The sequence below is a fragment of the Eufriesea mexicana genome, unplaced genomic scaffold (assembly GCF_001483705.2).
Source record: "Eufriesea mexicana isolate 0111107269 unplaced genomic scaffold, ASM148370v2 scaffold372, whole genome shotgun sequence".
Taxonomy (NCBI): Eukaryota; Metazoa; Arthropoda; class Insecta; order Hymenoptera; family Apidae; genus Eufriesea; species Eufriesea mexicana.
Genome location: NW_016908534.1, coordinates 127,479 through 152,012, shown reverse-complemented (window position 1 = coordinate 152,012; position 24,534 = coordinate 127,479). Strand labels below are relative to the sequence as shown.

The window sequence follows — 24,534 nt, the reverse complement described above, 5'->3', positions numbered from 1 at the left end:
TGTTATACATTTATGTTAAACTTAAAATGAAAATTTAAAAATACAGTCAATATTAATGAAATATCAAAACTGTAATACGTTTCTTCACGTACGCACTTTCTTTTAACTCTGTTGATTTCGACGAACGCGTACAATATAGATAATAATGTACGTACATTTCATGACAAGCAACTATGACGAGGATAATTTGCCAGTTTCTTCTTTGGATGTAAGTTACATCTATGAAATAGCGACTAACAAATACCTAGAGATGATTTCTAAAATGATCTTTAATGTAAACAAGCGTATTTACTGATCCAAATTAATTGTACATATTTAATTTCTTATTCCAATTTATCGCAAAACATGCATAAACATGTACTTCAAATTACTTATTCTAACTTATCGTGTAATACTGAATGATATTATAAAAAAATCTGGAAGTATTATGCCTCCACATTATAATATGATACTGAATTGTAGGCGTATAGTGAAACGTTTTCAGGGGAACAATAATTAGTGAGTTTGATAACAATTACCTACTTTTACGATTCATCTGTTATTCAGCTGAAGACCTCCACTAAGATGACATGAACAAATAGTTTTTAATAGTTATCTTTGGACGAATTTTGCTTTTGTAATTGGCTATTCGTCCATTATAACTTTTCCTCGTTTATCATACTTTCCCTTAAAATAAACGCAATGGGTGAGAACAAGTGTGAGCCGCTAATTTCAGCTTCGATAAAAACCACCTGGCCTACCGAAAGTATGGAAAGTTGTTGAAATTAAAGAAAAAGATGCGGTAGCTCCGATAAGATATAGCATTCAAGAGATGCCGGAAGACAGGTACGAATAAGTGGCTGAAACATCTGCAAGTATTTTATTTCCGTTGAGCCCATGTCCAAAAACCTCAGTAAGTTCTTTTTTCTTTCGTTTCTTTCATACATATTATTTTAACGTTAATGTTGACCAAAGGCAAAAGATGTGTGGTAATACGATGAGCATACGACCGCAGATATGTTCTCACGTAATACTGCAATTCGTGAACGTGACGCGGTAAAAAAAAAGTATTGTAATTATTTTTTCTGTTTTACAATTGTCAGTCTACAAAATTTGTTGAAAATTATAAGTGTTTCATAAAAGAAAAAATACTATCACAAAAAATACGAGAAACATGGAAATCATAAATAAATATTTATTGTTGTTTGATATAACTAAGCCTTATACTGCAAGGTTTTACACATGTGAATGGGAAATGTGCTTTGTTACCATTTCCAATATCAAATAGAATACCTAAAATTTCTGAGGTTTCAAGTGTTTCTGAAGTATTAAATGTTTGAAATTCGATAGTACATCTTTCAATACTGTACTTTATTGTAAGAAATTTACAATATTTCAATATTTTAGGTATAGAGATGCTTCTCACTTCCTTTAGGAAAATGTTCATTATAGATAAGCTAAGTATTGCTATCGTTATCACTTTCGTGCCTTCAATGTCAGCCATTTCTTAGGAGTAATTTCTCAATAGATTATTCCCTTTAAAATATCAGGTATTTTTCACTAACAAAGAACCCCATCGAATTCATATGTGAAGTTACAAAAATGCAGGATAAAGAAAGAGGAAAACATACAATTGGAAACAGAATGCTGTTACGACGACGTCCATTAATACGAAGACCATTAATACCACTTTTATTTTCTTTTATTAAGCTGTATTTTACGTTTCTTTTCCTGTATATGTTTTAATGTTGCGTTGACAAAATGATGGCTGTTTAATAGTTGATTACCAAATAATGTCCAGCTTCTCGGGTATAAAACATATTTATATAAAACACTCGATTAATATTTATGATATAATGTATAAACTTATACGATAAGTCTAAATGAAAGTGTTTGACAAATGTTTACGGCATACAGTGTCTTTTTCAGATGCAAAAGATGATCCAGTATACTTACAAGCTCTCCGGAAATTTTAGATGGAATGTTTGAAATGTAGTTTGTTCGTGGCAGCATTCACAGAAAATTCAAATGGCGGAAAACCCATAATCGCAGGAATTAACGTGCTCACGTTATTTTTCACAGCTGAAGATTTTGATCTTAGCAAATTTAAGGTAATCTTTATGTATTTCTTCTATGAGCAATGATCGTAAGTGACGTTAATCCTTTCGTTCTCAAATTATTTTTCCATTATTTTTATATCAAATTATTTCCCAATAATTATTTCCCAGGGTGGCAATCGCTCAAGAATACAACATTTCGGTAACTCACCTCACCGATATCGTAGAAACTTGCAGAACGATGCGGTTTCGAAACCGTATTTGAGAAAAATTACAACGACATCGTAGATAAAAAGGGAAATCCGATTTTTCCAGGCATCGAAGCAGAAGCTGTAAAAATAATGGCAAAGAGGATATAATAATGCTATTACTGCGCTACAGATAGTAATATTTATACAATATTTCGGTAATAAAATCTCAAGTTTCTAGTAAAAACTAAGGATATTTATAAATATCGTGGCGGATACTTACTATCGCAAAAGGTGTAGATTGAACCACAGCGAGAATGGTAAAACACGCGAATAAGGTGACGCTGTGCACTTCCGGACATTGCAGGGGAACCAAACCGAGTAAATTATCTGACAATGAAACAAACAGTCTCAATTTACGTCAGCGAAAAATTTTGTTTTCGCGTTCTGCCGATTGGTACTTGTCGAGTGATGCAGCGCGAAGACGTACGCAATTCCCTACTTTCTTGTTACAATTGTATTCGTAAGAAACTCGTAAGAGATGAAAAATAAAAATGGGGTAAATTCGCGGAATACGTATCAGCTTCGTAGAAAGGATAAAATGAGACGGTAACATTGTCAAACGAGGAGCGCGTCAAATTTTCAAGCTGTGATATATCAAGTTAGTGAAAAACGCGTAATGGTGGCGCCCTCCTTTGACGAGCGATGTTGGTAAAAAGTCCTTTGTAACTCGTTCGAGGTGCATACGTCGTCTTTGGCACACGCGACGCGTACCGAATTTCAATAGTTTCGCGATGCGCGCAGGTAACTAACTGTTTTATGATCGTTGTACGTCAAAATACGGGTGAACGCACTTCCGCTCGTTCTGATAAGCAGCGACATTCGAATGCATCCGAGATACGCGTTACGAAATTCGAGTGACTTATATTTCGGTTGTACGGCGAAATGCGAGCCACAAGGATGTAATTCGAAGCCTACTCATTCACGGGATTATCGCTTGATACTCGGTGAACATCCATCACGATAGTTACATCGAGCGCATAGTCATTTTCCAAACTCGCCTTCCACTCGCTTTCTACACATTTATCGATGCACTTTTCCCGCCCACGTCTTTTCCTCTTGTCGACTATGTCGGTTCCTTTACCGCGTACAGCGCTCGGTGCGACGCAAAGGCAGTCGATAATCTTGACGAATGGATGTTTTTAGCGTGGGAGTAAAGGATACGAGTTCTCGGGTGTTGCGAACGTCAGGTTTCATTGAGCCAAGGATGATTGCTGCCCCTCAAGTGCGAATGTTTTGTATTGTACGTGTGAACGATAAATTCACGTCGGAATCGAAAGTGACAGAGGTAGATCGTTGAACAATGTTAACCATGTATCTATAACTCCGAGTACCGCTAACGATTGATCAAGCGCCGGGACATCTGTTGAGACGATTAGGAAATATTTCACGAGGGCGTGAATGTCTAGCGAATTATCGCGTCACACTAAAGATCGCCTTAAGTAGACTTACCCCTCTACGTGTAATATATAATCCTATGCATTGCGATTGCAACCAGGTACATGAGAATCTTAACTGATTTTATCGATTTCTATATTTATATTTCTTTTTTCCTGAATCTTTTCCTTTATATCGTTTCGATACAAAATTTCGAACCACTTTTCGGGGTTACCGCGACAGTAGTCGGGTGGTCTACGTTTCGGCAGGATCCTCGTTGCGCATGCGTATGCTGCTCGCGAACTCCTACACGCGTACAGCATCGTCTACGAAGATGTAAGTACGAGCGTAGAGTCACCGCGAATTTGTTCGCCGCTTCAGTCGCGTTCGGCGCGTCGTACGAGTAAGTGTGTTCTCGTTCGTTCTCACCCCGTTTCCGTCTTTCCCACGGTTCTTTTCTCTCAACCCTGTTTCTCTTCACTCTATTTCCCTCGTCGAAACCTCATCCTTTCTCCCGCGATTTTTACACAATCGCCGATCGAACGAAACGGCCATCCGCGACACAACGTAATTAAAAGGATAACCAAAAATGTATCGAATTTAAAAAACCGGCCCAAGGATTCTCCTCCAAGGTGAAAAACCCTCTGCAACGTTCCGTTGTTTTTTCTTTTGTTTTTCCTTTCTTATCGACATTTAATTTTCGTCAGTATTCGGTGTAACTAGTATTACTGAAAATTTCCCACCCTTGTTTCGTCTTTTTCTTTTTGTGATAATTCGTTTAAATGAATTTTCATTTAATCAAAATCTACTTTAATTGAAAATCGAATTCACGTAATTAGATGCGAATTATATTTCTTCTACCAATCTTCCATGGACTCTTGGCACATTTTGCTTCATGTTTCTTCGTCGAATGGCAGAAAGTTTCTTGCATTTTCTAGAAGTAAAGTCATATTTAATCAGAATTTCCAGTATTGGTTCAAAGTGGTTGACTTTCATTCAGAAATACAGAGTTAGAGTTTCCTTTCTTGTTTGAAATATTCTATGGCTGGCAAGTAAATTCTACAGAAGTTTTGGCGCGAAGACATATTCGATGGGATCGTTCGTTCGAATGTTTCGTATGGTGACGAGCATACATGTTGGAGATATAATATACAGTCGAAAAATAACGTCGAGAATATTTCTTCCGTGACAAACTTTGGTTGACGAGCTCAAACGTAACAGAACGTAACCTGTTGCGGGATGGATTACCAACGCGTCGTGGTTGCTTGCAAGTATGGCAGTGTATATTTCGGTTTATCGAGCGTGTATCTCGAGCTGTATTTTTAGTTAATTCGTCTTTCTGAGAGAAGAAAAATAAATCACCCGGAAAATAGGAAAATAATTAAAAGCATGTTCGTTAATCTGACTGGACGTAATCTATTTACCAATTGGATTATTTCAAACGAGAATTCATTCGTAGATTTATATTTAAACACCTTCCGTCTGAAAGGAAAAGAACACGAGAAATGGCTACGTTGACGAATGGAATTTTTATTAAGTTTGCAATGGAGGATCGATTAATGGCTCTAGCGTTCAGCAATTCGAAATAAAGGGAGACAATTCTAACAAGTTGGAAATAAATTTGTTTTATATTTAATTTCATTTGCGCGTACATCGGAAAGTTGCTGAAAAGGTGCATGAAGGATTGGTTAGATACGAGAATGAATTCGTTGGAAAGAAATTAAACGCGATCGATCGAACACCGATTCCCTATAGAAGAGATACAGGTGGGTCGAATATTGTCATTGCTAAGCGTATGAAAGTTGCGAAAAGGTAACAAAGTAAATAACCAAAGCCATGGTAAAAAAAAAACAGGAAAATCCCATTCGTATGTATTTCATTTCCATCACAACCGTTGATCTTTAAACATTCGTTTTAATTTGTTTTCTAGTTTGCTACGACCCCGGGAACGATACTCGGTGGTATAAGAAAGGATACATGGAATTTTGGATAAAACTGACACACTGTTTTTCGTCCTTTTTACTTTCTGCAGCGTCACCGGTGATAAAATATTCGCGTCGATCATAGCGAATGGCGCAGTGATATATTTTCGATTGCTTTTGCAACTACCTCCACTGTTTGCTTTCATGAGATTGACTATATACCAATCACACCAATCTCCGCGATCGCTAGATTATTTTTATTAAAAAATTGATCGGAGATCGGAGATCAAAGACCAGCTGGAGCCTGGTCAACAAACTTTGACATTTCTTCTTTAAACTAATCTCGATTTACTCTTGGCGAGTCGCGTCTCAAAGAGTTTCTTATGTCCATAACGAAGATATGATGGTCAAGGAAGACAAAGGAATGTGAATAACGCTTCTTCTCTAAATATTCGCGTCCATGCACGCGAATATGATTGCAGCCTCGAAGAAAAAAGCTTCTCGATTTGCTGAATTCTTATTTGCGAGGAGTGATCACTGTCAAAGGTAACGCTATCGTTGTTGCACGTTTAATCAAAACTTTCCAGTTTATTACTTGCATTGATGTCTTTGTTGCTCGATGCGTCGTTAGGAAGAAGATGCATTCAGACGCATTGCAAGAGGCGGATGAAAAGTTCTTTATAACTATCTGAACCGTTGCAAATGTTTCACGTCTCTCGTTACGATGCACTATTCCGTGAGGAGAATTAGCGTCAATTATTCGAATCGCTTATTGGATTTGATCACATATCGGGACCAACTCGATCGAAGTTCCTGATATTTCTTAATCGAATTCTGCGATACATTTTGGATTAATCGCATCGTACAATTGGGTCCGTGACATGTCTGTTCGCAACGTCGAACGTGCCATGCAGCGACGGTCACTCTCGGTGCATTTAATTCTCTCGTGGATAAGTTCCCATGGATTTTGATAAAAGTAGGCGTGGAAATGCCAAGAGGCGGAAATCTTCTCCAGCTCGAAGACGATTGAACGGTCGCTCGGATCTTGCCATCGATCAGGCGTTAGAAATTCTCTAGGTCCATCTGTTCGATTGACTCCACAGTCACCCGCGACCCTTTTTCCATCATCTTCTTCTCGAATCTCTCGCAAAGGTCAGCCGAGGCATAACGAAATGCTCCCACGTAACAGGAAAACGTTACTTCTGCCGGAACAGGTTCTCCTTCCACGTAGCTCGGTTTTTAAGAATCGCATTTGCAACCGGTCACGTTGCGACTCTCCGCCATGATTTACGATCTCGATGCCGTAACACATTACGTATTTCGTCCACGATCCAAACGTTTTAGGATTTCCTATCTCCCTTTCGGACAGCGAACACATCGATTATCAAAACCTCCAAGCGCGAGCCCCTCGATCGATGCGGTAGATCGTTGAGAAATTTCAAAATCGATCGTTTCCACGCGATACATTCTCTCGTTTCGTTTCTTCCGTGAAACGCAACCATGCACTTTCGTAACGATCTTAATAGAATTTCCGCGACGTTAAATGGAATCGTGTTACATTACCTGCATTCGCAATTCCATTACGAACGAATCGGCGACGATCTTCTTTGATACCTTCATCCTCGACTTATACAACGGTGTAGACATGGTTTACAAAGAGTGCATTGTTGTTCGTTGAATGCGCGTCCTCGACGTGCAACGTATCCGATCTGCCATACGCGTTTCGCTGAACCGAATCGGCACGTACCTTCACGAAACGAGTGATGAAACGAACTCGGATGCCGGATGCCGATTCAGAATCACGAAAGTTTGACAAACAATTTTCACGCGGAATTCGCCGCAGGCACGTTCCTCAAGGTGTATTTCGCGATCGCGGAAACGAACATCTGTAATCGAAGGCGCGACACCACTCGAGTCTGCCTCCTCCTCCTTAATCGAGTTCACAGATAGCACAGTGTCGTTCCCATCGGACAACGAGGCGTCGAATAAACAAATAAAGTTCGAAATATCACTGCAGTATCTGCCCGTAAACACCCTCCGACTTTGTTCCCCCGTAGAATCCTTTAAGTTCTTTCGTTGTCCGTGCAGATACCGTACGGGAGGCAAGGGTGTCGCGAAGAATGTGTCAGGATCAAGGCGTCGTACTGTAATCGGGAATCCAGTGGAGAGGAGTTATCGCTTGGCCGTAGATCAAAGTGGAAATCGGTCGCGTCGAAGGAGGAACGAGATGAAGTCGTCGGACGCTTAGCCAGAGGGTCGAGAGGGGACGATGAATTTCTCGTGGCGGATTCATCGAGTAAAAACTTGAAACGCGAATAATCACGGTGAAGACGAACAGGAAGTTCCGCAGAAGCGTTCGCGAACGACATGTCCGTGGAAGAAATCGAGGAGGTGATCGATCGGAATCAAACGTTCGAGATAGACAGAGTGGTCCTGAGGAATCTCACGCAGAGTTATTCGGACGGCCTGCTGTTGAAGTTCTTCAACTTCACGCAGCACTATGTCAACGCGACGCAGGAAATCGACTCTTTCTACTTCTACCAGGTAAGTTAAAGTAAACAGACTGCTATAAATACGCTTTCGAAGAGAGGCGACTAATCGACTAACCGGCCTGTCTGGTCGTAAGCGGAATTGCCGTCCGAGACACGACGAGCATCGTTTTAAACCAATACTCGGTTCTCGTGCATATCGCATGAACGAGGATCGTTACATACGCAGATATAATTGGTCGAAGCTGCGAATGATCCAGTGGCGACCAAACAAAACTCTAAGCTGTGTTTAAGGCATCGCGTTAAGAGCTTCAGCCGTGTACTGGTTAACTGAACCGAATAGGCTCGCGTGGTCAATGCGATTTAACTTTGATTCCGCTTATCTGCTCGGGCCACCGGCTAAGTGGGCAACATCCCTGCAGCAAACTATCGCGTAATGGGTTTTCTGTGAAACTTGCTCCAAACGCAGAGCTTTGCCACGATCTAAATGGAAAACGTACGGTATCGTCGTGTCCCAACGTGCCCCGGGATAAATTCTGGTGAACCAAAAAGCTAAACGAGCGTGTTGCGAATCAGCTTATAACCGATCGTTCGTGAACTCGTTCGTAGAATAGAAGAGATAATTAGTTGGACATTTTTAATATCGCGAGCTAACGCGAATGACTAAATAAAGCAGGAAATAAAAATTTGCAAGGATTTTACCGTTGAACACTGGAATTACCAAACGAGCTAAAATAACTTGTATCAGACAAATGACTTGTTTCTGGAATTATTGAAAGCGTACGGGTGCTTTCAATGGTAATTCAAATTAACGTTGACTTTTATTGAGCCAGAAACGTAATTATAAGGCTGTTCCGATTTTTAGATGACAAACCTTGTTACCATGTTCCATAAATTTCAATAAAAATATATGTATACGAATATATAAATAAATACATGTATTACGCATTTATTAAAAAGTTATAACAAAAATATGAAATACGGAGAGAATAGTTAATTTAGAGATATTCGTATTTAGTTTCATACGAGCTGCGCTTACTATATCCGGTTATTGAATTGATACAAATATTTGCTTAATGTCAATTACTATTACCGATTCCAAATATTAATTCCTGCATCGCATAATAGTAATTCCAAATCCATTGTTATTCTCTTCGTATTTCATATTTTTCTCATCATTTTTTAATATAGCGTGAACCGATTTATGTTTATGTAACATCTTTTTCTTATGTAACCTTATAAAATATACTTGACAAAGTTTGGTAGCTAAAATGTGGAATAGACTATATATTCCAGTTCATCTTCCTTCCACCTTCGTTAATTTCATTCACGTGTACTATAGTTAGGCACATATTACAAGTTGGCAATTCTAGCGCTAATAGCCTTTAAATAACCTTCCAACGACCTTCATTCTCATTTCCATCGGAGAAGAACAATTTCGTGAAAAACGGAACAAGGAAACGATAAACTACTCAACGTGTTAGCTCCCGGCTACAAGTTAATTTGTAGTCATCTGCCTAGCCCTGGAAGCCAAGTTATCGAGTCACCTATTATCGAGTTATACTGCGAGTTATCTGGTACTTAACTGCCATTTCTCATTTTCTACGAGATAATGCTTCCTGCAGCATATTCAATTTAGAAGAACGTATGTGGTGGCTGCAGAAGGTTCATATCGTAATACAGAGGTTTTGTCTAAAAATACAAGAGTGGTTAGTATCAAAACCGTAAAAATCCCTAGAATTACACGTCTTTTGATCATTTTCAACGAATCTATTGCATGAACCAACGTTAAAGGGGTACGACGCTGAATAGGGTACGAAAAGTAGCCGCAATAAAAATGAGAAAATACCAGTCACTGTTTTGCTTCCCACGTTACTTCGATCTGCTCGTATAAATCTCTCGTCTATGATGCTTCTGTGGCTCGTGGAGTTTTAAAATAGAGGAGTCGCTAATGTTATCCGATCGTAAATCGAGTTACGTTCGCCGGCAAAGCAGAGGAACTCACGGAATCCCATGCGTTTACCGTGAAATGTGAACTTCTTTCATCTGGAACCGAAATTATTTCGTTCGGGTTAGTGACGTTCGTCGTGTCGTCGTCATGAATGAATGTTGATCGTCTGGCTCGTGGCAGGATCGAAATTAGAACGATGATCGAAACGTCGTGATCTAGCAAAAGAAGAGGTTGCTGATATTTTGAATAGCCTAATCCTGGATAAATCATTCGGGGAACAAGTATCTTACGTTAAAATAAGATCATTGGTGACAAGGAAAGTCTCAGCTTTGGATTATTTCTTGTATCTATCGCGCATATATTAGCAAATTATTTACTCGAAATTTATCTCTTACACGTAACCGGTTTTAGAAAGATTAATATTAACTTTTATCGGGACAGAAATCCATTTATTTTCATTGCACCACCTTAATTAATGCAATTTTTAGGTTGTTGCCGACGTTAATGTATTTTCTCGCAAGAGTAGGCAATATAACCGTCGACGCTAATGCATTGAACAGCTAAAATCTGCCGATGTATATTGTATTAAGTACTTAGTTAAGTACGTACACGCAGCATCTACTTGTTTTGATGCGATAAGTTCTCCAACGTCGAGACCTCTTTCAATCATGTACTAGGTCTACCGACCAAGGTTTAACCGCAATTTAAAGACGGCCACTTTGCCCTGTACCATAAAAATGTAAATGATATCTGGGTAATGAATAATATATTCACGTTCACGTTTGTTATTCATGTTCTTCTTTCCCTCTTTGTTGAGGAACACGCGGACGCAATGTTCGGTACTTTTTCAAACGATGAAGTAACGCAATACGTTTCGATACGAAATAGGGATTATTGATTTCAGCTTTTGCGTGTCAATTAGTGGAACGGATGCAGTTACACGGGAATGAGTAAATTTCGAGTCGAAGGTAAATATCATGAAAGTGGCTAGTAAATGCCACGATTGCTTTGACCGAAAACTATACACACCGTAACGTGAGAAAAATTATTTAACGTAAAATTCACTTAGAGTTATGTTTAAAATTGTGAAACGCGAAAGTATTACTTTTCGTAATATCGTAAAACATAAACTTTGTCTATGGATATGCAAAACTTATCGATATCTAAGCGTTCTTGTAAAAATGTTTTTAAAAACTCATAGTTCAACTGCGTTCTGAGTCTTCGTCTATGAAACGTTCGAAATATCGGAACTGGGGGAAAAATATTTGCATTGTCAACCACCCTCCTGCCATTAGGACGACAAGAATTAATTACGAGTCCCAGTGTGGTCTGATAAAGCTCGTCGTTATCTGCTGTCCCGACTGACTCGATATGTTTTACGTATCGAGTTGTACGTTTGAAAAGACTCGAAGTCGAATGTAACTCTTATATACTCGCAAAACATTTTATCAAAACGTTCTCATATAGCGAGGATTTCCTCGATTTATTATTCTGCCATTGCGTTCGAGAGTAGCTACGACAAAGGGAAGTTTAGAAGATAACCTTTGCAAGACGTATTTATGGTGCTCTTCAGAGAAACATAATGGAAAACCGTGATAACGTCGGATACGTGTTCTTCTTTCGTCCCGTGGTGTTTCTTTCGTTTCACCGCGATTTCTGACCACATAAATTTTCTCCCCCGAAGATCTTTCCACGCTCAGGATAAAGAGGTGATATATCAACGTGGCAGGGGCTGCAAAACTGCAACTGTACAAATATAATCGCACGATATATTCGTTATGTTAAATCCTCCTACATATTTCCAACTACGATTCCGGCTAGAAATATTTTTGCGGTATTTTTAGTACCCGGCGAGTCATTTTTGAAGCAAGATCCGTGGTGAATTCGAAATTTCCAAGAAAACTTTCCTGTCCAGTGGTAATTGTGATTCAGCTATTCAGAGGCTATATTTCTTTAGGCTCTATTCCCGACGAAATTTCGGAAGAGAATAGACGCATATTAAATTTCGCTGAACAACGCGCGGCACGTATGGAACGAAAGAGGGTTGTCTGCTGGCTAGCCAAAACACGACGAAACGACCACGATCGAATTAAAACGGGCGCCTGTCTGGTGTCATATGGTAATTCGTCAGCAACAGACCTGCGCCTCCAACTCCTTGTCACCTGTTCCTTTTCTAACCGTTTTCCTGACACGTGTCTCGTGCCCGCCCGAAAAATCACACGCGCGCCATTTACCATTGAACGGAACGCCACTCAAACGATCCAATGTTCCTTGCAAAAGGGCGAATGATGAAACAACCCATTCCTATGGGTCTCGTAGATCGCTACGAGGCGTTAAGGAAGACGTATAATGTAACACGCGTGTTCCACGAGTCGAAATAAGTGGATGTAGATCCTACGACAATACGTTATTAGTTCCTTCCATTGAAAGAAAAATTGCAGAGAATATCGAGAAACTTACCAAATATTAAAAACGTTTTTATTACGATACAAATTATTGCCGGATATCTCGCGGAATAGTTGGCTTGTTTACTCGCTCAAATGAGTTCCATCGGAATCTCGGTGTTTATCAAGCTTCGTACACGATTGTAGATGAAACGTTGCGTTCGCTGAAATGGAAATATAAAGTCTCGTCTAAGTTCTAATATTTACACAAGCCTCGGGGTAAAAAGAGAATTGCGATTTCACCAATTATTTTTTTCCACAGGCAAAAACAACAGCTGTCTCCAATAAATTTTGAGGTTAGACGCAGAATGCTATCGAACAGTTGGGTCACGTGACAGGCGCGTATGCATCTGGATCCCGCGAGGCGCGTCGATCGATTTAAAGGCGACGGTATTCGGTGTCTGCAGTGATTTCCTTGCTGTTTGCAATCTCGTCCCGTCACCTACCCGTTTCTTGCCCCCATCCCGCGAACAGCTAGGGCTAACCGATTCGAGTCGCGCGACCGCTTTGTAAAAGCATCGCGACGAGTTCCCTCGTCTCGCACCACCGACCGGTCGCTGATTGCAGAAACCCCGCCACATGGGAACTCGCTTATTTTTACTAGGAACGCGCGTTCGCGGTAAAAGAGAGGACGAAAGAATCGAGGGAGGAGGGTGAAGGAACGAGGGGGAAGGGGGTCATTGACGTGATGCTGGAAACGGGCGGGCGATAAAATTAAGCTCGCAAGACGATTCTCTCGAGAAATGGAAAATGCTCCATCTATCGTTTTCGTCGAGATACCTCGTTATTACCTATCGTGTCGCCATTTTCCTTCCTTTTTCTTTAAATATAAAGCGATATTCGAAGCGATACCATATGATTTCTATCAAAATACCGAGTGTCAGAAATAGCGTATTATGCCGAATAATGCTTTCGCTATTTTTTCTTTTTTTTTTTTTATAAATTTACGTTTTTGTAACGGTCACGTACGCACCTCGAATTTTTCAACGAACGAGAGAAGTGGCATGATATTATTTTGCCATTTGCCCTGCAGTCCGTGCTCTTTACACCCGACCCTCTCGCCATTAAATGGAATTTAAAGTTTGTTCCTGGTACGAACGCAATTACGGCGAGCCCCTAATTTCTGAGTTGATTACGCACAGAGAACAGACCTTTCGTGAAATACCGACTCTGAGAAAATTGTGCAAGGTAGTCGGACAAACAGCCCATTCACACGAGCACGAAAGAATTATATCGTTACGTAGCGAAAAGAGCTAGCTCGCGAGGAAGTCGAAGCTACGAGTTACCTCGAAAAGCTTCCAAATTTCAAAATCGATTTTGACCATGCTGATTGGTCACCGCGTTTCGTTGCTGTGGTTAAACGCTGCGACGATACGAGGCCTCTGTGGTGGCTATCGTAAATCGCTGATACGATTCCGACCACGAAACGAAGATGTTTTTCCTCTTCCATTTTCCACGGTTCGATGGCCCGTTTATTTCACCGACTGTGAAATCAATCGTCTCACCAGTGACACCGGTTTCAATTAACCGACGACACGATTCACTGAGACGCTGACTTTTTTGCGACGCCTGGGTAGATGTACGACGTCAATCTTGAAAGTAATCTCGATGGTAGGAAAGCTGGCCTTACGACTAATGGAAATCCGCTGACGAAATATTTCAGACATTTCAACTACGTTCGACGTTTCACTTAACCCGAGTTTGCCCGTTTTTGATAGAGATAAACCGAATATGGTAATACAAGGAGGAAATTTATGCATGAAAGATTTCACGAAATTTTTATTGTGACAATCGGTCGTGTATTCATCGATGCCTGCAAAAATGGAAACTTGAATTGTGGATTGGACCATAAAACCGAACCGGACGATGTATTACCTAATCGATGATAAAATTACTAGTTAAACGTTCGCGAGTTACGAAAGTTACACGGGTGCGATGATGCACACACTAGACTGTTAACTTTCTTAATTAAATGCAACTCCAACAGAGTGCGCGGTAACTGCATTGTTTCCCCACCTGCATTGTTCATCTACCATCAATGCGCCAAAATTTCCAGTAAACATCCTACATTGTGTTTAATAAATATCCTCCGCGTTGTTTTGATAATAGAGACACGAAAAGACATTATCTTAATAGATATTATCACGTAATTACATTTTACACATCAAAGGTGCAAGAGTTGATACCGAATATTTTGGGTTAATTGACGAATAAATAGAGTTATTTTCTAGACAACTTCAGACGTTAAACGTTTCTAACCTAAAACGTTATGTCGGTGATAAATTTATCGTTGTTGCTCTCACTTTCCCAATCACGTGTATTTTATATGCATATGCCGAATAATATTCTAAAGAATAGGAATGGAATAGAAGATGGTAAAAGAAATTACTCAAAAGCGAAGAAATCTGAATAATATCGGTGCGTCTGGTTTATCGCGAAAAGGGTGTAACTCCTGCGCTATCGTAAGAGGTTAGGAAAGTATGCAATAAAGCCAGGGTCGTAGTGCATTATAACCGCGGAAACGCGGAGGCCTGAAGAAGTTTTTACGGGTTTAGATTACGTCTCTGGGTATTCTGGTGATCCCGAAGATAGAAGACCCCGATGGAGTTGTTTACTGTCTCCGAGAGAGAACGGACTCGGAGGATTCCTGTGTCGCTTAAGACGTAGGGGAGAAAAGAAGGAAAGGTCACAGTTCCTTCATCTATGCCATATATCTTCCCTCGTGGTATCTATTCCTTATCAGCCAATCCGATTATTTGATTACGAAATCGGCCATTATTCTGATCCAATTTCGTCTAGATAATTTGCTAAGAAATCATCTCTATTATTTTTTTATTCTCATAACGGGTGGTTGCTTTGAATTTCGAAGAAAATTGATGAGCGGATCGATGGGATTAGCGACGCGTTCATTAATCGCGAGCGAAAAGCTCGCTCGAAGCTTACTCGTTATTCGCGAGTACAGCTCAGATAACGAGGCAGCCGTTCGAAGATTGACATTGAGCCATGGTGTTGTCCAGGTATATTTTTTACTCCAGTAATAGTCGTTTGCGATCGAACCACCTTTCTTGGGAAACGAGCTCATTCGTTAGCGTGACAGTTAACTAATAACGCTCGCACGAATTACCGATAACACGAACGTTTATCATTCGCAAAGGCATACATACTTTCTTGCTCGGCTGTCCACGATGCACTCGCTTCACGCGGGCATTATTTTTAATGCGGCGACTAGAAGTCTAATTTTATGTGCCTCGTCACACGACTTTCTCACTTTCACAGAATTTAAATACCGTAAATATCACGTTATACCACCATTCCTCTTTCCGTGTTTGATCTCGCGTTTTATCTTACGAATGAACGTTATCGTTGTTTGTAATACTGCACGCTGGTGTAATTTTCTGCGAAGAGAAAGAAAGGAAAGGGAAGAAAGGTCTGAGCTTTATTAACGTTCGTTCTGCGCAACGCGCGTGCAAGGTTATGCATTTCCACTTTTCCACGTTTTCGAGCTTGCAAACAGCGCAAAGGTTTAATGAAACATTGCTTTTTGGTTTTGCAGATTCGTAGACGAATTTCCTATTTTTGTCTCTATGCATACCCGTTGTTCGGTTTACTGCGCTCAACGTTTGCATTTTGATAAGTAATATGGGCAGCCAGCCTAACCTAAAAAATTTCATGGTACACGTTCCTGTGATATTCAGAATGCGTTGTATACGCCAGCGACACGCAGGCTTATTTTCACGTTGAAATGATTTATATATATTTATATTAATTGCTATATGAAACGGAATATGCCAAATCGAGCGAAAATATAAAGCTTGCTTATCGCATGAATAATTTGCGTATTCCTCGGATTCCATTTTCTAATTTTCTCATACCGCATTTGAAAGCATCGTATTTGCTGCTAAACAATGTCGATTTCGCTGAGAATTGATACTCGTTTCGCGTTTGATCAAACAGTGTCGCGAATCGTATAATCGCGAGGTAATACGATCTAATTCCGTTTCGATAGATTCTTTTTGTACGCCAATTGATTCGGATAAAACTAATTATACGGAACGGCTAGCTTTGTGATTTTGTGGACGGACATTAATACTTTCTCGTTGGACGCTACACCACCCTGTAATCTGTGTCTAAACTTACGAGTTAGCTGTCATTGAACGAACGTGCCACGAATTCAATCGCCTCGTTATCGAATTACCAACCGATTTGCCAATTTTGTTCGCTTCGTTTTGTGAAAGGAGCTTTAAAAATTATTTTAGTCACGTTCAACAATTTTATACGCAATTTTTATCTGCGAATCGAATTGTAAAGCACAAAGCTTAACGTTTTAAAACTACGAGTTCAACTTTTCATGACTTTCAACTTAAAAAGTTGACATAGTTTTAAATTATTATTTTTCATATCGACTGTTGAAAAGATAGGTTCAGTTATATACAAAAATCAATCTAGGATATAAATAGTTTATAAGACCTAGATTCCGAGAACGAATGTTTATATGAAAATTAGGCAAGAATTGGGGGTTTAGGCGAATTGCGTGACATATCCTGTGTAGACTCAAAGATAGGTATACCTTCCTTGAGTAATAAAATAATGTAGGATGTCAAAAGAAATCGCGAATTAACTATTGCCAACAAAAACAAATTGTAAATCGATCGATATCTTCTAGAAGCAAATCGAAAAGTTATTCTATAGAACAAAATTAAGTTGCCTGGCTCCCCTACTGGGAGGTGAAGCGTAGGTTAAGGAAAGCATAAAAGCGTGGTCCTTGACAACCAAAACAGAGTCCTTAGAAATCGGTTGTGACCAGCACAAGCGTGAGTCGCTTGGTGTTGGAAAGAGAGTTTTAAAAGAGTGCGTCTTTGTGTGTTTTCGTTACCTTGGTGTTCTTTCCCTAAGTTAAATCAGTTTACGAGTTTTGAGTTTGTATTATCGTGTTCTTGTTCTTTCGTGAATTTTCGGTGTCTCAAGACCAGTTTCGCTCTCCTACAATAATTTAAAAGAGAGTGTATATATCGTAGTTATTTTACAATTATAAACCCATAATTCCAATATTGACATCTGGGAATGTTAATTTTACACTGTTCATGCATGGGTTCTTGTTCACGTTCACCACAAAATTGTTGCTCAGATAATCTGCTTATTTAAATATTACCTCACTCGAAGGATTTCCAATAAATATCGCTTATTTGCTGCACCAAAATCGTGGCAACCATTTGGCAATTGTATTTTCTTTAGACTTAGCGCGTTTGTTTATCATCTCTCAATATTGACTACCACCATTCTGTGTACTCATCAGACTGCACCAGAATTCGGTAAATGCCGCTATGTATGTACCAATGATTGATTGTTTCGTTGAGCGTGAGAAATTATTACGCGATTATAGGGCATCATAATTCATTTGTTCGTGATCAGTGTGCCGTCGTATTTTAACGAGCTTGCCCCTAGAAACGAAGAAACGAACGATATATTTTTTCCTATTTTAAATTTACATAACGAGAAAAAAGTTCATCGTCGACGAATAAATCTTTTAAGGTACATCAAATAATTTTATGACAAATAATAATACAGTACAATAATAACTTCGAGAGAGATGCTAAAATTCCACGGTATTTACTAAACGAGGAAGGATCATGATGGAATATGGACCTAGCCTTACACCTTCGGAGGGAATAAATGTTTGCGTTCGCCAATTAAATATCTCTGGGAAATCCACTTTCTTTCTTCGTAAAAATCAAATCAAATTGATCGCGTCAACGATAACTGACTAGGTATTCGAAAACGTTGCGTCATCGATACAGTCATCTTTAAATATTTCCAAAAATTGCGATTACGTATAAATATCCAATTTCTTGTTTGAGATAAAAATTTCATATTTAAATTCGAGTGCTAATGTTAAAATAGCGTTTAAATTTAAAGCAGAAGCGGAACGTATGTATGCTGCAGGATATAAAAGAGGACTGTCATGTTTGAGTAGAAATCGTTAACCAGGAAATCACGGCCAACGCGTGTCAGACTGACGAGATTCGATGATTAGGGCGCGTTGCGGCTGTCAGCGGATCAACGTGGTTTAAAGGATCGCATCTATGCAGGAAACTTCAATAACTGCGCCGTTATAACAAACACCATTAACGGGCTGCCACTTCGACCAGTGGAGAATTGCGAGGTGCTATGCAGCTGTAATTTATGAACGTTTGCTATTCAGAACTATCGGTTAATTACTAATACAGCTATGAAGGCGGCTCCATTTTTGGACAGCTGGAATTTTGAGGTCTATCATCACGGAATAATTGCTAGCAGCACGGTACCATGTGAGGTATTAACCGTTTGCACTCGAGAGGTGATCGTCAGTCACCATTAGATAAAATTTTATGTCAAATTTAAGATAATATAACGGTGTGCGAGCTATCGAAATCAAATAATTCTACGTGTTAATTATTATACGATTTCTTCTTTATTACTGAAAGAAATATCGTCAGCTTTATAGCAGAAAATCTTTGAACTCCTATTCATCTTTAGCCAAAAGATCATCGAGTGCAAAGGGTTAATCTGCGTTTGAATTAATCGCCTGGATATATCGGGAATATAATAAACGAACGCAAATGAAGTGACATCGTTGGTTAACGAAGTACTTTGATGCAAAGGGAACAAATTTGCCACGTTCACTTTTGTCACCGGTCGAAATTATAGCATTTCGAATAGTCTTCGATCATGGCCCGTTTTCAACGTCGATTTAACACGGACACTTCTAACGAGAACGAAACAACTCGGCGGAAAATTTCGTTCCAGCCGAAGTTTGTTTACCCAGAGGGTAAACAATGTGGGTCGGTGAAAACAATAGCGAAGCGAAGCTTGCGTCGGGTGACGCGTGATTTAATCGAAAATTTTGAACGGCCTGGTTAGCCGGGAAATTTCCGGATTCGACGTTATTAAATTCCGCGCTACTTTGAATCTCATTAGCCTCCCCCGGGACAGAGAGGTACGAAGCCGGATAACATTCCCAAACTGTACACAGAATTTGCCCGGCACGAATCACCAGCTCGCATTTACTAAAGTGTCGCGACGAACAGAGAATACGTAATACGCGGAACGACGCGGTTCCCGTGCCGCTGGCGAATCACTATAATTTTCAGCAAGCCGATCGATGCACGCGCCGTGTAATCTTAACGGCCGACTGATATATGACCGCCACTTTTCTGCGAGGACAGGCTGGAATTTTCAAGATTACAGCATTTCTTATCCCCCCGGTACGTCCGACCTGTCGATGAAGAATTCATGGTTGTAGGATAATAATTGAGAGGCGGATTTCACGCATCGGAATATTGAAAAGGTGTAATCCCTCTAATTCCCCATTATATTGCAGCTTAGCCCGTTAAACTGCCACGATGAGGGATAATTAACAGAGGGGAGTAAGAACAATTAACACACGTTCGGTAATGGATCTATCGTTGGAATAATTCTGCACAGCTTTCCACGGAAATATCTTAGCTTTATTAGAACGATATCCCAACGGGACGCAATTCTTGTGAAATTTTGCTCGGGGGAATCTTACGTCTTCAATGGCGGCGGAAGTTGTCTTCCGGCGGAGCTCCTTTCGAGTTTTAACCCGCTCCCAACGCAAATGTAACATTCAATCTTCCCTTTGACAATTTTATCCACTCGTTCGCACCTTCTGCCACGCAGTCGATCGTGTTTCGATACTCTCTCGAGTTACGTCCAAACGATTTACAATTTTTATGCTTGTCCGCGCATATTAAAAGGAATTTCTTTCGCGATTAAAGCAGCAAATGATAAAGAACGGATGAAAATTATCTCGGATATTTTTCAAACTCTTTTGGTAGACGTTATCACGGAGTTTACTTCCCTCCGAAATGGAATTTTAATATCATTCTCTGGTTTCCAGATACCAAATTTCCATTGTGTGCTCTCTAACTGTGAGATATTCTAATTTGAACGGAAAGCTGGGCTTTATATAGATTTCCCAGTAGATGTAATTACGTAACTCTTTCGTATTCTTTCTCCCCTTTTACATTTCTTTTCCACGTTGTATATTTGTACTATATTTACTATTTCTCGGAACTAAAATTGGGATATCGTACTACGGAAAATTGTATTACACCGCGCAGAAAATTATAGTTGCTTTCTGACGAGATCGTAGGAAAATATAATTTTCATTCGAAAAATGTAATTTACAGTCTAAATTAAAATACGGTTAAAAAACACCGTGCTCCAATGGAACGAAAATAGGTTCAATCGATCGAGCAAGAATTGAAGTTTGAAGTTTCATTCGACAGACTTCCAAGTGGGCAAACACCGAGTATTTTCCGAAGAATTTTCTGACAGGCATCAACTTCGATCACAGTGAAAGGATCGTTCTGGCGTTATATTAAGATTTTTAATTAGCTCTCTCGCTAAGCTTCCGTGGCGGTTCTTTATCCAGTATAGTGAACGAGACTTTACGAGATCGTTCCAGGATTCGGTTCTAATGAAATTCGTAGACACCTGCACGTACGTGGGCAGAAGAAGCCACGAGGAATCTCGTTCGCAATTTATTGCTCCCACAGGAATCACAGAGCATCGATTCGCGCTACGCTTCATCCTTTTCCGATGACAGACTAGTCTACTGTGACACATTCCACTTTGTTCTCTCTTTCGATTCAATTGTATAGCGAGTCAGCTGTTGCGATTACAGGTAGAAAATAGCTACCTCGTTACCATTCTTACAGCCATCGATTGTAAAAGCGTTCTTCGATTTGCGACCAATTTCCCTCGAGCTGATGTCAGATTTTCAGATAGATTTGCAATGCATTGGACTGGCTTACGATTTATACGGAGAAAGAACTAAGCTGTACGTGACAAAATGATGAAATTCTTCCTTCGAGATACAACACTTCCAGCTACACGGATGCAATTACCCCCGACAACGATGGCAAATATTTCGTTGATGGATCACGTCGGTCCGCAGCGTGAACAAAAGAGGAATGAAACGGCTGCCCCGAGGATCGAGCAAAACCAACGAAATTCCAGCAGCTTTTATCTGGCGTTCCGTTAAATCACTGATCGATCGTCACCAGCGTCGTTATAAATCGTCGGCGACACCCGTCGCGGCAAGAATACATCCAAGAAGACGCAGAGGAAAAAGTGGTCCGCTCCGAGCTGGAGGCTAAGTAGAGTCATATTTCTCTGGCGCGTCGTGGCAAACCCTTTTCGTTAGGAAAGTGCCTACAGCCCTCGACACTGTATCACGATCGTTTCTCCAGCTTTTTGTCCGCCACTTTCGCTCGATTCCTGGCTAAAACCGGAATACGAGGGGCTGCACGTGCCGCAAAATATCCCCCGATCTCGACGTACATAGCTAGACGTCGCACAGTGGAGAATTTCGACCTAAAGTTGGCCAAAATACGAAGACATCTTTTAATTCCTACAAAAATTTGTAACCTTGGATTTCAGGGCTGTTGATTACGAAACGGGTTGCTCCAATTATACGATGCGAGAAAATAATTGCTTTTTGGAAACTCATTCAGGCAAACAAAAATTATTATTATTATGGAGTATTATAATATAGACGATGCTTCGTGCAGTAGAAACGAAGACCAAATTTACAACTGTTTTAATCCATCTCAATTTGCATAACAATGCATGCGTTACTCTTAGCTTGAAATCATTTCCCTAAATTCCTGAAAGATCTGTAAACCTGTAAAAAAGAAAAAAATAAATAAATCAGAAAGGAAATGATAAGAAGGAAGAAGGAAAAGCGAGACAAATATAAATCACAAAGACCAACCAAATGATGAGACATAAGCAAGCTAACTCTGAGACAGAAGCAAACCAACCACGGAATATTATACGAAATAAGGGAATCTGAAATAAAAATAAATAGAAATGAAAAAATAAAATCTGGAGAAAGGGAAGTAATTAAAACCATAGAAAAAAAAAATTAAAATCCGAAAGAAAAAATAAATATGAATAAAAAAATTATTTTTAAATTATTTATGGGGGTGAAGTGTGGGTGGAGTGAACAGTGGCTATCGGCTAATCAAAGGTCTAGCCAATGACCACTGACCACCCCATCCTCACTTCCGACCCCCATTCTCCCCGCAGGAGGAAGGAAATTTTAATGTGACTCTTCCAAAGTCAAAATGACAAATGACTTTACCCCCGACCCGACAGCCTTTATATAGCCTCGGATCGGCCGAAGATCGGCGGGAATTTTCGAACTTTACCGATTCAGTTAATAATTACTTTTTCGCTACAATAGCTAATAATTTATAAATTTTTTCACTTTTATTATATATTTATGTTGTGAACAATTTGTTATTAACAATTTTATTTTGTTACTAACAATAAATACAATATATAACATTTTTTGCACTTGAAAAATTGACTTTTGGCCAACTTTTCGGCGAAATTCTCCACTGTGCGTCGTATCTTAATATGACGTCACCCCTTGCTTATCACAGCAGCCATCTTTATACACTTGTTTATCCACAGAGCTTGGACCTACGTCGTGACACAATGTCACCCTCTTGGACAGACATTGATTTCGAATTAATCATGGCTGACTGAGGCATTTTCTTCACCCTTCGATATTTCGTGTCTTCGACGTCTTGAACTTTCGGATAATCGATAAGGGAATGTATTATACCGTCCAGAAGGATTAGGGGGTCGTTTATTCAAACGACATTTGATACTTGAATATGTATACGAAACAAAATACCGTATAATGACGCCGTGATTTATGGCGCAATAAAGCCAGCGACGTTATTAATTTTCTTATTATGCACATCTTCCAGACAATATCTGCGAAGACCACGATTCATACGTAAAAAGATGAATCGGTAAGGCTCTACGTCCCTCCAATTTACATACCCTATCCTGCATCTGATGGAAAAGTCTTAGAAGAACTTTCCGTCTCCTCTGACGAACGCACGTCATTGTGATATTAAACCCTCGTTTCAACCCTTACCAAACAGATCCCTGAAATACTTTGATCTCGATATTTGAATACCGTCAGAATCCAGACGGTGTCTGACTCGATGCCCGTGCCTTATCTACTTCATTGGAGGCAGAGAATACGAATTCAGGGAGTTCGCGTATCGTTTTCAAAGGGGTCTTAGGGAACATGTTCCAGCAGCGTGTTATCCCGATCCCGCCCCGATTACCCTGAAAGAACGATCCTGTCTGGCTAAACACACGTGTAGAATGCCGGTTCAACGAGCACCGTGCGCGGGAATGTCTCCAATACAATGGAAATACAGCCGGATACCGATCTAGTTTAATAACGCACAATTCAGTTGTGGTTTCCAGACGAGTAGTTTGGAACTATTCAACGTATGTAAATTTTATGCCACCAAATATTTCCAATAAGCTCGATTTTCTGACGAAATGTATATTGGCACCGTAAATTTCAGCATTTCTGTCTAACACCAAACGAATTGCGTTAAAATAGTTGAGAACAGGAAAGATATCTGCACACTGTGCACTATCGATTTCTTCGTAGTGTCATCGATGGAATACAAAGGGTTACGAGATTGGGAAAGAAAATGGACGACGTATGCGCGTGTGACAGCATAATTAACACGAAACGAAGTATGAAATTTTAAACACAGGGGCACTCGAACAAATGTTTATCATTTTCTGATTATTCTCACCCCTCTGTCGAAACTTTCCGATTATCTTCATCGTTGCAAACATTTCCTAATTACATACGCGATTTACATAACACGCGTAACATCTGTGGACAAACATGGTCCTGAACTCCGAAAACTCGGTCCAATCGCAGTTGACGAGGTAATGACATTGTTTGCACACGAGTTCATCCCCCAATTTGTGACTCCCTCGGGGTTGTTTGGCCACGCTGTTTAGCTCCGAACATTCGAAAGTCTTTATCCACCCGATCTAGCACTTGAGAAAGCACTTGCTCTCTTCGAGCTAAATTTTCACTCCCCATCCAACCGAGAAAATACCACCGCTAGTTTATTTCAAACGATTTCGAGGGAAAACGATTGTTCGTCCGTAATCGACTTTTCTCTTTAGAACAACGAGATTTTCACGAAAATCTAGCGAAATTCCT

General features: G+C 39.9%; 2 protein-coding genes across 2 annotated transcripts in view; both read left to right on the top strand.

Moving 5' to 3' along the window:
* Positions 1 to 681: 681 nt before the first annotated feature.
* Positions 682 to 2,395, top strand: LOC108545196 (uncharacterized). The gene is given in 6 exon segments (XM_083287383.1): positions 682 to 723; positions 725 to 842; positions 845 to 892; positions 1,909 to 2,101; positions 2,208 to 2,243; positions 2,245 to 2,395. Coding segments are annotated over 6 exon segments (588 nt in total).
* A 5,555-nt stretch (positions 2,396 to 7,950) lies between these two features.
* Positions 7,951 to 24,534, top strand: part of CCAP-R (Crustacean cardioactive peptide receptor) — a 44,713-nt gene continuing 28,129 nt past the window's right edge. Inside the window, 1 exon segment of the mRNA XM_017896699.1 lies at positions 7,951 to 8,127. Coding sequence (XP_017752188.1) covers positions 7,951 to 8,127 — 177 coding nt within the window.